Source organism: Heterodontus francisci, chromosome 7 (assembly GCF_036365525.1).
Source record: "Heterodontus francisci isolate sHetFra1 chromosome 7, sHetFra1.hap1, whole genome shotgun sequence".
Taxonomy (NCBI): domain Eukaryota; kingdom Metazoa; phylum Chordata; class Chondrichthyes; order Heterodontiformes; family Heterodontidae; genus Heterodontus; species Heterodontus francisci.
This window is the reverse complement of record NC_090377.1, coordinates 135,200,051-135,216,372: the sequence shown is the minus strand read 5'-3', so window position 1 is coordinate 135,216,372 and position 16,322 is coordinate 135,200,051. Positions and strand designations below refer to the sequence as shown.

The window sequence follows — 16,322 nt, the reverse complement described above, 5'->3', positions numbered from 1 at the left end:
TAGAGCAAGGTACAGAGGACACAGGCTTGATACACTCGGACTTTTGTGTTCTGTGTCAGTGCGCCATTTTCCCACACTCTCTTGGCCAGTCTGGACATAGCAGAGAAAGCCTTTCCGATGCGCTTGTTGATTTCTGCATCGAGAGACAGGTTACTGGTGATAGTTGAACCTAGGTAGGTGAACTCTTGAACCACTTCCAGAGTGTGGCCGCCGATACTGATGGATGGGGCTTTTCTGATGTCCTGTCCCATGATGTTCATTTTCTTGAGGCTGATGGTTCGGCCAAATTAGGTGCAGGCAGCCGCAATCCTGTCGATGAGACTTTGCAGACACTCTTCAGTGTGAGATGTTAATGCAGCATCGTCAGCAAAGAGGAGTTCCCTGATGAGGACTTTCATAGTAGTGTTTAAGAATTTAGTTTTTCTAATTAAACAGTTAATTTGTCGTTCTAAAGACACCTGGTTTGATTAGCTTCATTCGGGGGTTAATAGATGGTACAATTTGGCTGTGGTTTTCTTTAATTTGGAAAGTTTAAAGTGATATGTTAGGCGATCTGTGGAGAGGTGGGACTAAATCAACAGTGCATTTCTCCCACCACAACCAGAATCATATATTTTGATTGGCGGCTTTGTCTTAAGCGGTCAGTCATAACATATTAATTGGGGCCTCGCTTGAGATCAAATCATATTTTTATGGCTCGTATCTGGGATCAGAATCAGATTAATTTGGAGGCCTGCATTTGGAATCATATTAACTACTCATCTCTGGGATAACATATTTAAATTGGGGTCTTGCGTCTGGCATCATATTAATTACTCTCGCGTCTGGGATCATATCAGTTGGAAACTCAATTGTTGGGATCTAAATCTAACGCCAATTACAAAGAAATTAAAAGAACCAGGTCTCTTGTATAATAAGGTACAGTTTATTCCATTGTAATGGCATTAGTGGTTGCAGCAGAGTTTTTGGGAAAGCAGAATGCTTCCCTGGGTGACTTGATACCTTTAACTAAGAACACATTAAAGGAATTGGCAGCAAAATTGGGGTTGGAATTGAAATTAGATGCAAGAAAAGCAGAGATAATTGACATAATAGAGATAGATAAACAGGCGGACGGGGATGATGATGATGATTAATATGTGGAACAAGAAGATAGTAGGTCCGAGAGTGATGCAGTGGTATTGGCTAGGATTCAGTTAGAAATGAAAAAACTTGAAATAGAAAAAGAAACAGCAATAGCAATAAGAACACTTGAATTGGAAAAAGAGGAAAGGGAGAAAGAGAGAACATTTCGGAAAGAAAGTGAAAGCGAAGAGAGAGAATTTAAGTTAAAAGAGATGGAACTAAGACAAAAGGGTAGTCTTGAATCCAGGGAAAATTCGGGCCAGGATGAATCTGAATTTAGATCAGGACCCAGCAAAAAGATGTTTAAATTTATACAGGCTCTTCCTAAGTTCGAGGAAAGGGACGTAGAGGCATTTTTCATATCTTTTGAAAAAATAGCCAAACAGATGAAATGGCTGAATGAAAGCTAGACACTGCTTATGCAGGGCAGGTTGGCAGGCAGAGCTCATGAAGCTTATGCCATGCTTTCTGAAGAGGCTTCTGCAGATTATGAGATGGCAAAAAAAGCTATTCTCACTGCATATGAGTTAGTCCCTGAAGCTGACCGTCAGAACTTTAGAAACATACGGAGGTTGGCTGCGCAGACATATTTAGAATTTGAGAGGGTGAAGCAAATTACTTTTGACCGTTGGATGTGGGTGTTGAAGATAGAAACCACATATGAGAACCTTCGAGAATTGTTTCTCTTAGAAGAGTTTAAAAACTCCAGTCCTTCAGTAGTGAGAACTCATATAGATAACTTGAAAGTTTTGAAAGCTAGGCAAGCAGCAGAGATTGCTGATGATTTTGAGCTTGTGAATAAGCCAACCTATTTTGTCCGTCACCCCCATAAACCTGAGAAGGATAGAAGGTGGGAGAGTGAAAGGAAGGCAAGTAGCCCGGGACAAGAAGGATCAGCTGGGAATGCCCCAGTATCACCTCCTCAGGTCAGAAAGGAAGGTACTGAGGGTAGAAGTGAGGTTTGTAAGCCAAAGTGTTATCATTGTAACAAAATGGGTCATCTTCATTCAGAGTGATGGAAATTGTGAGGTAAACTTGTTGGGGTACACAAAGCTAGTGCAGAGGAAAAGACAGTATAGCAGACCAGGCTATAGCTTTAACGACAACTGTGAAACCAGATACTAAATCTAAAAGGAGTGTGGAGGTTAAGAATAAGATACCTGAGAGTTATAATGAGTTTTTGTAAAAGGGGAGAGTAACTCCATAATCCTGTAAGTGTGGCAGGAAAACCTATCATTATACTCAGGGACACAGGAGCAACCCAAACTCTCTTGCTCAACCCAAACTGGGTCAAGATATGAGGTTTCCACCAGAGAGCACCTTGAACGCTAATGTTTTAGTGAATGGAATTGGTGGGGAGTATATACCTGTACCTTTGTATAAAGTATACCTAGAGAGTGACTTAATATCTGGAATAGTAACTGTAGGAGTTGTCCACAGTTTGCCAGTAAAGGGAATTGATCTACTCCTAGGAAATGATTTTACTGGATCAAAAGTATCAGTTTCTCCTATAGTTGCAGATGAACCAAGTGAAATTAAGGAAACAGAGCAATTACAGGAACAAGTTCCAGGAATATTTCCTGCGTGTGTAGTCACCCGAGCAATGGCTAAACAGGATGCATTGTCGGAGGTAAAAGAGGCACCACAAATAGATAGCCAAGTGTCTGAAACCTTATTTGGGGATTTAGATAATCCAAATGAGATGTTTAACAGATCGTCAATCATTGCAGCACAGCAAGCTGATCCAGAGATATACCGAATAGCACAGATGGCTCTGTCAGAAGCTGAGGCAAAAGGAGTTCCGGAAGGCTATTATATGGCAAACGGGGTTCTGAGGAGGAAATGGAGACTGCCTCATAGACCTGCCAATGAAGACTGGACAGTTGTTGAACAGATAGTGGCACCACCTAAGTATAGAAGGATTATTAAGGTTAGCACACGACATTCCTTTTGCAGGACATAGGGGAATTCGGAAGACCAAATCATGTATAAGCCAACATTATTACTGGCCAGGTCTTACAAAGGACGTGAGACAATTTTGTAGGACATGCCATACCTGTCAAATGGTGGAAAAACCACAAGCTACCATAAAACCAGGGATGAAGTATTAGTGTTGTTACTGTCACAGGGAGAACCATTAAAAGCATGGTTCAGTGGCCCATGTAGAGTGATCAAAAGAGTGAGTAACATTAATGACTTGACTGACACTCCTGATCGCCAGAAGAGGAACCGGTTGTGTCACAAACAATATTACCGCAGGGAGGAGGATAAACCAGTACAGGAATGTCAGGTAATCGGAACTGTGGAGAAGGAAAAGGATAGTGAGGAAAAGGCAGAAGCATGCTCAGATTGAAAAATTCTCAGATTGAAACTCCAACTGTCTGATTAGCGAATACAGAATGGCTAGAAAAATTAAACGATAGGCTTTTACACTTAGAGGCAAAACAGCGTGAAAACCTAACCAGGGTTTTCACGATGTTTCAAAAAGTTTGCAGGGATAAGCCAGGATGTACAACCTTAGCCACACATGCTGTGGGTATAGAGAAAACCATTCCTTTAAAACAATATCCTTGCCGCTTAGGTCCAGACAGATAGGCCCAAGTAGAAGCAGAGGTCCAATGCATGCTGAAGGGCAGCTTAGATGAACCTAGTCAGGACAGCTGGAACTCGCAGGTGGTCTTGATACCTAAACCTGGTGGGTCAGCTCAAACTTGCATAGACTCAAGAAAAGTAACTGTGGTAACGAAGGCAGACTCCTATCCAAATTCTCATTTAAAGGACTGTATGGACAGAGTTAGCAACACCATGTGTCTTAAAGCGACAGATGTGTTGGAGGAAAAATGTCAAATTCTTTTGACACCCCAGGGTAAGAAAAAGTCAGCTTCTCATAATACAGAATACTGAGGGAGGCAAGGGAAGAAATTGCTGGGGCCTTGACAGAAATCTTTGCATCCTCATTGGCTACAGGTGAGGTCCCAGAGGACTGGAGAATAGCCAATGTTGTTCCTTTGTTTAAGAAGGGTGGCAAGGATAATCCAGGAAATTACAGGCCGGTGAGCCTTACGTCAGTGGTAGGGAAATTATTAGAGAGGATTCTTCGGGACAGGATTTACTCCCATTTGGAAACAAATGGACTTATGAGCGAGAGGCAGCATGGTTTTGTGAAGGAGAGGTCGTGCCTCACTAATTTGATTGAGTTTTTTGAGGAAGTGACAAAGATGATTGATGAAGGAAGGGCAGTGGATGTTATCTATATGGACTTCAGTAAAGCCTTTGACAAGGTCCCTCATGGCAGACTGATACAAAAGGTGAAGTCACATGGGATCAGAGGGGAGCTGGCAAGATGGATACGGAACTGGCTCGGTCATAGAAGACAGAGGGTAGCAGTGGAAGGGTGCTTTTCTGAATGGAGGGCTGTGACTAGTGGTGTTTCGCAGGGATCAGTGCTGGGACCTTTGCTGTTTGTAGTATATATAAATGATTTGGAGGAAAATGTAGCTGGCCTGATTAGTAAGTTTGCAGACGACACAAAGGTTGGTGGAGTTGCGGACAGTGATGAGGATTGTCAGAGGATACAGCAGAATATAGATCGCTTGGAGACTTGGGCGGAGAAATGGCAGATGGAGTTTAATCTGGACAAATGTGAGGTAATGCATTTTGGAAGGTCTAATGCAGGTGGGAAGTATACAGTAAATGGCAGAACCCTTAGGAGTATTGACAGGCAGAGAGATCTGGGCGTACATGTCCACAGGTCACTGAAAGTGGCAACGCAGGTGGATAAGGTAGTCAAGAAGGCATACGGCATGCTTGCCTTCATCGGTCGGGGCATAGAGTATAAAAATAGGCAAGTCATGTTGCAGCTGTACAGAACTTTAGTTAGGCCACACTTAGAATATTGTGTGCAATTCTGGTCGCCACACTACCAGAAGGACGTGGAGGCTTTGGAGAGGGTACAGAAGTGGTTTACCAGGATGTTGCCTGGTCTGGAGGGCATTAGCTATGAGGAGAGGTTGGATAAACTCGGATTGTTTTCACTGGAACGACGGAGGTGGAGGGGCGACATGATTGAGGTTTACAAAGTTATAAGCGGCATGGACAGAGTGGATTGTCAGAAGCTTTTTCCCAGGGTGGAAGAGTCAGTTACTAGGGGACATAGGTTTAAGGTGAGAGGGGCAAAGTTTAGAGGGGATGTGCGAGGCAAGTTCTTTACACAGTGGGTGGTGAATGCATGGAACATGTTGCCGGGGGGGTGGTGGAAGCAGGTACGATAGCGACGTTTAAGAGGCATCTTGACAAATACATGAATAGGATGGGAATAGAGGGATACGGACCCCAGAAGTGCAGAAGGTTTTAGTTTAGGCAGGCATCAAAATCAGTGCAGGGGGAGGGCCAAATGGCCTGTTCCTGTGCTGTACTGTTCTTTGTTCTTTGTTCTCATACACCGGACAGGGTTTTCCAGTGTCAAGTGATGCCACATAGGTTAAGGGGCACTCAGAAAACTTCTCAGAGAACACAGTAGTGGTCAGAGCTCCTAGCTGTGCAGTTCACCTGGCTGAGGTGATGGACAATAGGGACACTTGGAAGGAAAACACGGCACAGTGGCGCAGTGGTTAGCACTGCAGCCTCACAGCTGCAGCGATCCGGGTTCGATTCTGGGTACTGCCTGTGTGGAGTTTGCAAGTTCTCCCTGTGTCTGCGTGGGTTTCCTCCGGGTGCTCCGGTTTCCTCCCACAAGCCAAAAGACTTGCAGGTTGATAGGTTAATTGGCCATTATAAATTGCCCCTAGTATAGGTAGGTGGTAGGAATAGGTGCGGATGTGGTAGGTATATGGGATTAGTGTAGGATTAGTATAAATGGGTGGTTGATGGTCGGCCCAGACTCTGTGTGCCGAAGGGCCTGTTTCAGTGCTGTATCACTCGGGCGGCACAGTGGTTAGCACCGCAGCATCACAGCTCCAGCGACCCGGGTTCAATTCTGGGTACTGCCTGTGTGGAGTTTGCAAGTTCTCCCTGTGTCTGCGTGGGTTTTCTCCGGGTGCTCCGGTTTCCTCCCACATGCCAAAGACTTGCAGGTTGATAGGTTAATTGGCCATTATAAATTGCCTCTAGTATAGGTAGGTGGGAGGGGAATATAGGGACAGGTGGGGATGTGGTAGGAATATGGGATTAGTATAAATGGGTGGTTGATGGTCGGCACAGACTCGGTGGGCCGAAGGGCCTGTTTCAGTGCTGTATCTCTAAAAAAAAACAACTGGAAGACTGTGCTTGGAAATTTGAAATGGGTTAATTGGGACAGCCGTTCAAAAAGTGTAAGTCGAAAATGTTCTGGTGGTACTTGTTGCTGTAATTTTACCTTTTTAGAAGATTGTATATCTGGAAATGTGGGGAAAAATGTGTTAGCCTTTTTTTTTCAAATTGTATTTTTGACATGTTGTACTGAAACGCATTTCAGGAATGGTGTTTCATTCTGCCAGGGGTGGAAGTGTTATGATCCTGTAGTTTTTTTCCCGGGAAGTATGCAGTATGCCTTTAAGGTTGGAAAAGGATCAGTACTGCTTTAAGGCAACGAGCTCCAGGGACTGTGATTAAAAGAGTGCATTCTGGTTGCCTCGGAATACAGCCATTCGGAGAACAAGGACAAAGATATAATGTTGCCGATTGCTTTTTGAAAACTAGCTAAATACTGGCTTTTGACAAGACACAGATAGACAGCTGGACCAGCATGAACGGAACAGAGATCTCTGATAATTTAAACTGAAGGAAGGAAATTTAGACTGTGACAATCTTTTAGTTTTTCTAATTAAACAGTTAATTTGTTGATCTAAAGACATCTGGTTTGATTAGTCTCATTCGGGGGGTTAATAGATGGTCAGTTTGGCTGTGGTTTTCTTTAATTTGGAAAGTTTAAAGTGATATGTTCGGCGATCGGTGGAGGGGCGGGACTGAATCAACAGTGCGTTTCTCCCACCACAATCAGAATCATATATTTTGATTCGGGGTTTTGTCTTGAGCAGTTGGTCATAACATAATATAAACTGGGATAGCAATAGTGTAAAAGGCAGATGAGTTTCTGAAGTGTTTCCAGATGAATTTTCTTGATCAGTACGTTTTTTACCCAGTGAGGAAGGAGGCATTGCTGGATCTGGTTCTGGGGAATGAGTTGAGTCAAGAGGATCAAGTGTCAGTTGGGGATTGTAAGGTTTAGATTAGCAACGGAAAAGGACAAGGAGCAATCCAGAGTAAAAATACTTAATTGGAGGAGGGCAAATTTCAGTGGGGTAAATTGGAATCAAAGATTGGCAGGCCAAACTGTAAAAGAACAATTGGCTGCCACTAAATAAGGGATGGTTTGTGTACATTTGAGGTACAGTCCCACAAGGGGGAAAGTTAGGGAAACCAAAGCCAGATCTCCCTGGATGATGAAAGAGGTAGAGAGTAAGATATAGCAGAAAAAGGGGGCATATGGCAGATGTCAGGTTGACAATACAAGTGAGAACCAGGCTGAAGATAGAAAGTTCAAAGGTGCAGTGAAAACGGAAATGAGACAGTATCAGAAGAGCCTGGCAACTAACATAAAGAGGAATCCAGAAGTCTTCTAAGTGTATATAAATAGTAAAAAGGGTAATAAGAGGAGAGGCGGAGCCAATTAGCGACCAAAAAGGGGATCTATGCAAGGAGGCAGAGGGCATGGCTGAAGTGCTAAGTGAGTACTTTGCATCTGTCTTTACCAAGGAAGAAGATGTTGCCAAATTCACAGCGAAAGAGAAGGTAGTTGAGACACAGGATAGGCTAAAAATTGATAAAGAGACATTAGAAAGGCTGGCTGTATTTAAAGTTGGTAAGTCACAAGCACTGGGTGGGATGTATCCGAGGTTGCTGAGGGAAGTAAGGGCGGAAATTGTGGAGGTACTGGCCATAATCTTCCAATCCTTCTTAGATACAGGGATGGTGCCAAGGACTGGAGAATTGCAAATGTTACACTCTTGCTCAAAAAAGGGTGTCAGGATAAACCCAGCAACTGCAGGTCAGTCAGTTTAACTTTGGTGGTGAGAAAGCTTTTAGAAACAATAATCCAGGACAAAATTGCCACTTGAACAAAGGTGGATTAATTAAGGAAAGCCAGCATGAATAGTTAAGGGCAAATCGTGTTTAACTAATTTGATTAGGTTTTTTGATGAGGTAATAGAGAGGGTTGATGAGGGTAATGTGATTGATGTGGTGTACATGGACTTCCAAAAGGGGTTTGTAAAATGCCACATAACAGGCCTGTCAGCAAAGTTGAAGCCCATTGAATAAAAGGGACAGTGAGAGCATGGATACAAAGTTGTGAAAGGAAACAGTAATGGTAAATGCTTATTTTTCGGACTACAGGAAGGTATACAGTGGGATTCCCCAGAGGTCAGTACTAGAACCACAGCTTTTCTTGATCTATATTAATGATTTACCCTTGGATGTACAGGGCACAATTTCAAAATTTGCAGATGACATAAAACTTGGGAGTATTGTGAACAGTGAGAAGGATAGTGATAGATTTCAAGAGGATATAGACAGGCTGATGGAATGGGCAGACACATGGCAGATGACATTTAATGCAGAGAAATATGAAGTGACACAATTTGGGCAGAAGAACAAGGAGAGGCAATATAAACTAAAGGGGATGCAGGAGGAAAGGGACCTGCAGGTGTTGTGCACAAATCATTGACATTGGCAGGGCAGGTTTAGAAAGTGGTTAAAAAGGGCTTTATAAATCGAGGCATAGAGTGCAAAAGCAAGGAAGATATGATGAACCTTCATAAAACACTGTTTCAGTCTCAACTGGAATATTGTGTCCAATTTTGGGCATTGCACTTTAGGAAGAATGTGGAGGCTTTAGAGAGGTTGCAGAAAAGATTTGCAAGAATGGTTCCAGGGATGAGGGACTTTGGTTATGTGGATAGATTAGAGAAGCTGCTTCAAGAAGAGAAGGTTGACAGGAGATTTGATAGAGGTGTTCAAAATGATGAGGGGTCTGGACAGAGCAGCGAGAGTGAAAATGGTCCCTTTGGCAGAGGGGTCAAAAACCAGGGGACACAGAGTTAAGGTGATTGGCAAAAAAAACAACGGCGACTTGAGAAACCATTTCTTTTACGCAGCGAGTGGTTAGGATCTGGAATGCACTACCTGACAATGTGGTGCAGGCATACTCAATTGTGGCTTTCAAAAGGGAATTGAATAAGCCTCTGAAAGTAAAAGAATTGCAGGGTTTTAGGGAAAGGGCAAGGGAGCAGGACTAACTGAATTTCTCTTGCAAACATTCAGTGTAGACTCGACGGCTGTGCTGTAACCATTCTATGATTCTATAATAAAAAGCAAACTAAACATTGGGTTTCATTTCTAGAGGGACAGCATTGAAAAGGCTGCTTCCAGTTATGGGAGAATCCAAACTAGATGTCATAAACATAAGATAGTCAGTAATAAATCTATTAGGGAGTTCAGGAGAAACATCTCTACTCATAGATGCAGAACTCACTTTCACATACAGTAGTTGAGGGAAATCACATGGATGCATTTGGACCACAAATGGTGGCACAGACCAGTTGGGCCAAATGGCCTGTTTCTGTACTGTTGACTCAATGTAAGTTTCCCTCATTAGGTCAGATTCCCTTCCCAGACCGAGCTGGTTGACTGGCTTCCCATGAATCTTTCTTTCTCTCCACATTTCCTCCTATATTCATTGGAAGTGAAAGGGCAATGCTTCTGACTCCTTTCCCAATAAGAAATACATCTGTAGACCGGTCAACCAAACCAGCTAGCCCCTCTACCTATAGTATATCTGCAGTAGGAGCTTCATACTAAGCTCAAATGAAGAGAATCATCCTCATCATAATAGCTTTGTTAGATCACCTGAAATAAGTTTGCTTAATGTCCCTGGTCATTGTTGGAACCTTTACAGTCAACACCTCAAACTCCCTCTGTTTTAAAGGCCACACTGTGGCTTTTAGAGCCGATGAAAATTTAATTTGTTTCATTCTCAAATCCTTTTGGTGTGAAAAAAAAAGTTCAAAATTCCAGCACCTGGAATCAGTCTCAATCCAGGTCCTTGCTGGCCCTTAGTTTGGAACCAAATGACAATCTCAGGATGGCTAGTCTTAGAAAATGGAAAATGTTATTCTGCTGCATTCGCAGTGGTATTTGGAGGTTGGGGATCAGGCACATTGTTGGTACAGATTATCTAGCATGAGCATTTCTCTCATAGATACTAAATTCAGACAAGAAGGGCTGGATTTTATTGGCCCCTCTCCCCGCCCCCGCCTGTCGCCGGGCGATTTTGCCATGGGCGGGATAGGTCGTCGACAGCCTTCCCACCCAGAGGCCAATTGAGGCCCTTAGGTGAGCTATTAATGGCCAGTTGACGGCATCTTCCCGCTGTCAGTGGAATCTAACCAGTGGCGGTGTGCATCTCCGCCATGCGGGAAGGGCACCTTGTATAAAGAGGCGCCCTCCCGGCATGCTTAGAGCTGTCATGGTGAATGAAGGTCCAAGGCACGATCATTGAGAATGGTGGGGGTCCCTCTTTCTTGGGCAATCTGTGGCCCACGGAAGACACCCACCGGCAAAATCTCCACCACCATGGATCTCCCTCCCCCTGGACTTCACGCCCATCCTCTCACCCTCCCCCCGCCAACCCCCTCCCCCCACCAGCCAGGGCCTTCCGGAATGACTCGAGCAACACTGCCTCACTTACCTGAGTCCAAGGCCTCTGCAGTACCAGCAATGGCCATGCTAGCAATGGCGCTGCTGATACTGCTGAGCTGTTGGCCCTATGATTGGCTGAAAGATCTTGGAGGTAGATTTCATCTTTAAAGCGGCAGGGATCCCGGTGCCAGAAACATCGCCTCTGGAACTATGGAGGATTGTGCCGGGGGTGGGGGGCGTGAAATGGCCGAGGCTAAGATCCCCCCGCCTTTTCGGCCCAGCGCCAGGTTCCTCACCCCCTCCACAAAATCCAGCCTGAAAAAATCTGCTCTATGAAGGGGAATAAATTATCTTACTGTTAACGCACTTACCAATCGGATTTTGTGCTCTTCCTCAAGAATAAATAGGTTTTCCTTCTTCATGTAATATTCTGCGGCATCTATCATGGCTTTCAATGGGATGAGGCCTACAATCTGAGAACCCACCACTGGCAAGTCCAAGGCCTATGAGCAGAACAGCACATTACCATGGCAACAATGAATTCCAACTAAATTCACAAATTAAGAGTGTTCAGGTTGGCAAATAGCCTTAATAAGCTCTATAACTTTGAGTTAAAAATGTTATCTGAAACTGAAGGGTGCATTTCCTGTTACTACCATTTCCTGTTCTTACTGCAATTAGCCTAAGAATATATAAATGGCAATGATATGCAATCAGATAATGTAACTACATTATTTAGCAACAGAAGCTATATAATAATACAAATTCTCAATGTGTGCTGCTTCTTCCACATTACCTTGGCGTCCTTACAAATTTCTTCAAATACTGTGTGCAATGCAGTCACCTCAAAATCAAGCAGATTAGCAGACACCTGGGCAATATTGGCCTCTTCCAAGTACCAGCCAATAGCCTGCACTTTATTCAGACGTCCTGGCTACACAAAACAAAGAATGAGTCACTGAGACAGTGTCAAAATGGTTCCAAAACATTACTTTACAAATTGGTCTCAGACAGCCTAAATGAGTTTTGAGCTCAGGAAGTGTCATGGCCACCACCTCAACCTTACCAACACCACTGACCCATCTACTCCCAGGGTCTCAATCATCGACAAGACAATCTCCAACCATTGTCCTATATCCCTCACCACCGTATCCCTTACTGCCTTTAAACTCCTCCACCTTCTGCAGCCACCCCTGCAAATAACTCCATCCCCAAATCTCTTACAGGTGACTGCTGTGGTGCACACAGGCACGTCCCCTGTGTGCGCCTAAACGGTTGAAAGGGCAAGATGATGACGTCACAGACGTCAAGGGGCTGATGCAATGAAAAAATACTGAAATTGGCCAATGAATGTGCAGGGAAAGCCTTCTTTATACACTCGTAAAACAAGAAGCATCAGCAAGCAAGAAGGGCCCTGTTCTGAGGCTATTTATAGGGCAACTCAACAAGTCGCAGCTGAGGTGCTTCTGACTTACTTGTGCTCAGGCAAAGTTGGTGGAAGTACTGTGGTGTGTTGCTGAATGAGTGAAGGTGGGAAGCCGCCAGCGGCACCTCCTGCACTACTGGCATGGAGGTATGCCTGTGGAGTGCCGCTGGAAGCAGTGCTATGCTATTGAATTTCTGGCCTTGGGTTTATACATCCTGCCTGATATCACTCTCTTTTGAAGTCTATGCATTCCACTCCATCTTGTGAGCTGGGTTAAAAATGGCTCAGGTAACATGTCGGTAGCTGCAGATTGGTTGAAGGGCAAGTTTGTTAGGTGGCCCCTTTTGCAGCATAACATCTGATGGGGCTCTTTCTGGCAAAGTGGATCTTTCCAGATGTGTTTTGGAGATGGCTTCGAGGAAAGCTATACCAAATGGATTAGTTTTAGAGGGTGTGCTAATACCTCCGGCAAGTTTATATTGAATAACACTCACCTGGTTCTTCCCTCGGCCCTGCTCTCGGATGTTGAGGGCAATGCGATGAGCTTGCTCCTTCGTGCTCAACAAGTTAACATTGTAAGCGACGAGGAAATTCCGCGCTCCAGTTACTGTGGCCCCCCAGCGTGGAACAAATGTTGCTGAACCAAAATCCGGAGCCCACTCAGGATTCTGCAGCTGCAATGGAACAGGTTGGAATATTACACACAAGCCACTGGGCTAAAGGGAACAGAGGCTTTGCTGGGAACAAGAACACAAAAAATAGGAGCAGGAGTAGACCATACAGGCCATCGAGCCTGCTCCACCATTCAATACGATCATGGCTGATCTTAGGCTTCAATGCCACTATCCCACCCACTCCCTATATCCCTTAATACCCTGAGAGACCCGAAAGCTATCTATCCCAGCCTTAAATGTATTCAGTGATGGAGCATCCACAACCCGCTGGAATAGAGAATTCCAGAGTCACAACCCTTTGAGTGAAGTAACTTCTCATCTCAATCCTAAATGATTGGCCTCTTATCCTGAGACTACGCACCCCCCCCCACCACCCCCCTCCGTGTTTTAGATTCCCTGACCAGTGGAAACAATCTCCCTGTGTCTGCACTATCCAGCTCCTTTAGAATCTTGTATGTTTAGTGAGATCGGCTCTCATTCTTCTAAACTCCAGAGAATATAGGCCCAATTTACTCACCCTCTTATCATAGGACAACCTTCTCATTCCAGGGACCAATCTAGTGAACCTTTGTTGCACTGCCTCCAATGCAACTATATCCTTTCTGAAATGTGGGGACCAAAACTGCTCACAGTATTCCATATGTGGTCTCACCAAAACCCTGTACAATTGCAGCAAGACTTCTTTATTCCAGTACTCCAATCCCCTTGCAATAGAGGTCAACATGTCATTTGCCTTCCTAATTGCTTTCTGTACCTGCATGCTAACTTGCTGCATTCCTTGTACAAGCACACCCAAGTCTCTTTGAACATCAACACTTAGAAGTTTCACACTTTATAAAAAATATTCTGCTTTTCTATTCTTACGACCAAAGTGAATAACTTCACACTTCCTGACATTATACTCCTTCTATCTTGTTGTCCACTCACTTAGCCTGTCTATATCTCTTTGCAGCCTCTCTGTGTCCTCCCCACAGCTTACCTTTCTACCCTTCTTTTTACTCTGTCACGCGATTTGGGCATCACTGGCTAGGTCAGCATTTGTTGCCCATCCCTAATTGCCCTTGAGAAGGTGGTGGTGAGCCACCTTGTTGAACCACTGCAGTCCATGTGGTGTAGGTACATCCACAGTGCTACTAGGAAGGGAGTTCCAGGATTTTGACCCAGCAACTGTGAAGGAATGGTGATATAGTTCCAAGTCAGGATGATGTGTGGCTTGAAGGTGAACTTGCAGGTGGTGGTTAGATTAGATTAGAGATACAGCACTGAAACAGGCCCTTCGGCCCACCGAGTCTGTGCCGAACATCAACCACCCATTTATACTAATCCTACACTAATCCCATATTCCTACCAAACATCCCCACCTGTCCTTATATTTCCCTACCACCTACCTACACTAGTGACAATTTATAATGGCCAATTTACCTATCAACCTGCAAGTCTTTTGGCTTGTGGGAGGAAACCGGAGCACCCGGAGAAAACCCACGCAGACACAGGGAGAACTTGCAAACTCCACACAGGCAGTACCCGGAATCGAACCCGGGTCCCTGGAACTGTGAGGCTGCGGTGCTAACCACTGCGCCACTGTGCCGCCCCTACGGTGTTCCCATGCATTTGCTGCCGTTGTACTTCTAGGTGGTAGAGGTCGAGGGTTTGGAAGATGCTGTCTAAGGAGCCTTGGTGAATTGCTGCAGTGCATCGTGTGGACGGTATACACTGCTGTTATCAATGGTGAAGGGAGTGAATGTTGAAGGTGATGGATGGGGTGCTGATCAAGTGGGCTGCTTTGTCCTGGATGGTGTTGAGCTTCTTGAGTGTTGTTGGAGCTGCACCCATCCAGGCAGGTGGAGAGTATTCCATCACACTCCTGACTTGTGCCTTGTAGATGGTGGACTCTGGGCTGCGCTGGTCGAGGAATCTAAAACACGGGGACACAGTCTCAGGATAAGGTGCTGATTATTTAGGACAGATGACGAGAAATTTCTTCACTCAAAGGGTTTTGAATCTTTGGAATTCTCTACTCCAGAGAGTTGTGGATGCTCCATCACTGGATACATTTGGCTGGACTGGATAGATTTTTGGAAAGTCAGGAGGTGAGTTACTCGCTGCAGAATTCCCAGCCTCTGACCTGCTCTTGTAGTCAGAGTACTTATATGGCTGGTACTTTTCAATTTCTGGTCAATGGTAACCACCAGGATGTTGATAGTGGGGGATTCAGCGATGGTAATGCCATTGAATGTCAAGGGGAGATGGTTAGATTCTCTCTTGTTGGAGATGGTCATTGCCTGGCACATGTGTGGCGTGAATGAAACTTGCTACTAATCAGCCCAAGCCTGGATGTTGTCCAGGACTTGCTGCATCTGGACACGGACTGCTTTAGTATCTAAGGTGTTGTGAATGATGCTGAACATTGTGCAATCATCAGTGAACATCCCCACTTCTGACCTTATGATGGAGGGAAGGTCATTGATGAAGCAGCTGAAGATGGTTGTGTCTAGGACACTACTCTGAGGAACACCTGTAGTGATGTCCTGGAACTGAGAAGATTAACCTACCTTTGTATCATCAGCAAACATAGATACATTGCTCTCTCTCTCTCTCTCTCTCTCTCTCTTCATCTTAGTCATTAATACAGATTGTAAATAGCTGAGGCCTGCGGCACTCCACTATTCACTGCCTGCCAACTTGAAAATGCCCCGTTTATGCCCACTCTTTGCTTCCTATCCATTAACCAATCCTCTTTCCGTTGCTAATATATTACCCCAACTCCATGATCCCTTATCGTGCCTATTAACCTTCTGTGTGGCACCTTATTGAATGACTTTTGGAAATCTAGGTATACAACATCTACTGGTTCCCCTTTATCTACCCTACTAGATACATCCTCAAAATGCTAATAAATTTGTCAAACAGAATTTCTGTTTAGTAAAACCATGTTGACTTGTTCTACTCATACTGTGCTTTTCTAAGTACATTGTTAAGACTTCCTTAATAAAAAATTCCAGCATTTTCCCAATGACTGATAGGCTAACTGGCCTGTAGTTCCCTGTTATCTCTCTCCCTCCTTTCTTGAAAAGCAGTGCAACATCTGCCAACTTCCAATCTGATGGGACCATTCCCAAATCTAAGGAATTGTGAAAAATCATAGCTAGTGCGTCCACTATCTCTGCAGCTAGCTCTTTTAGAACCCTAGGGTGCCGGCCATCAGGTCTCGGGTATTTGTCAGATTTTAGTGCCTTAAATTTCTCCAATACTTTTACTCTGCTGAGAATTTCCTTAACTTCCACACTCTTTTTATCGCCTAGGTTACTGTGGGGCTCCATGTTATCTCCTTGTACAGGCCATCATAAGAAAAAATAATATATTCCTACTTAAACTCAGTCCAATCAAAGTCCAGCTACCTCCAAGATACTTCCAAGTAGAAA

General features: G+C 44.4%; 1 protein-coding gene across 2 annotated transcripts in view; it reads right to left on the bottom strand.

Moving 5' to 3' along the window:
* ftcd (formimidoyltransferase cyclodeaminase) overlaps nucleotides 1–16,322 on the bottom strand; it is an 85,035-nt gene that overhangs the window by 33,801 nt on the left and 34,912 nt on the right. For both annotated transcript variants that reach the window (XM_068036214.1, XM_068036215.1), the window contains 3 exons: nucleotides 12,721–12,900; nucleotides 11,597–11,734; nucleotides 11,172–11,303 (listed from right to left, as the gene is read on the bottom strand). In XM_068036214.1, coding sequence (XP_067892315.1) covers nucleotides 11,172–11,303; nucleotides 11,597–11,734; nucleotides 12,721–12,900 — 450 coding nt within the window. The remainder of the gene's footprint in view (nucleotides 1–11,171; nucleotides 11,304–11,596; nucleotides 11,735–12,720; nucleotides 12,901–16,322) is intronic.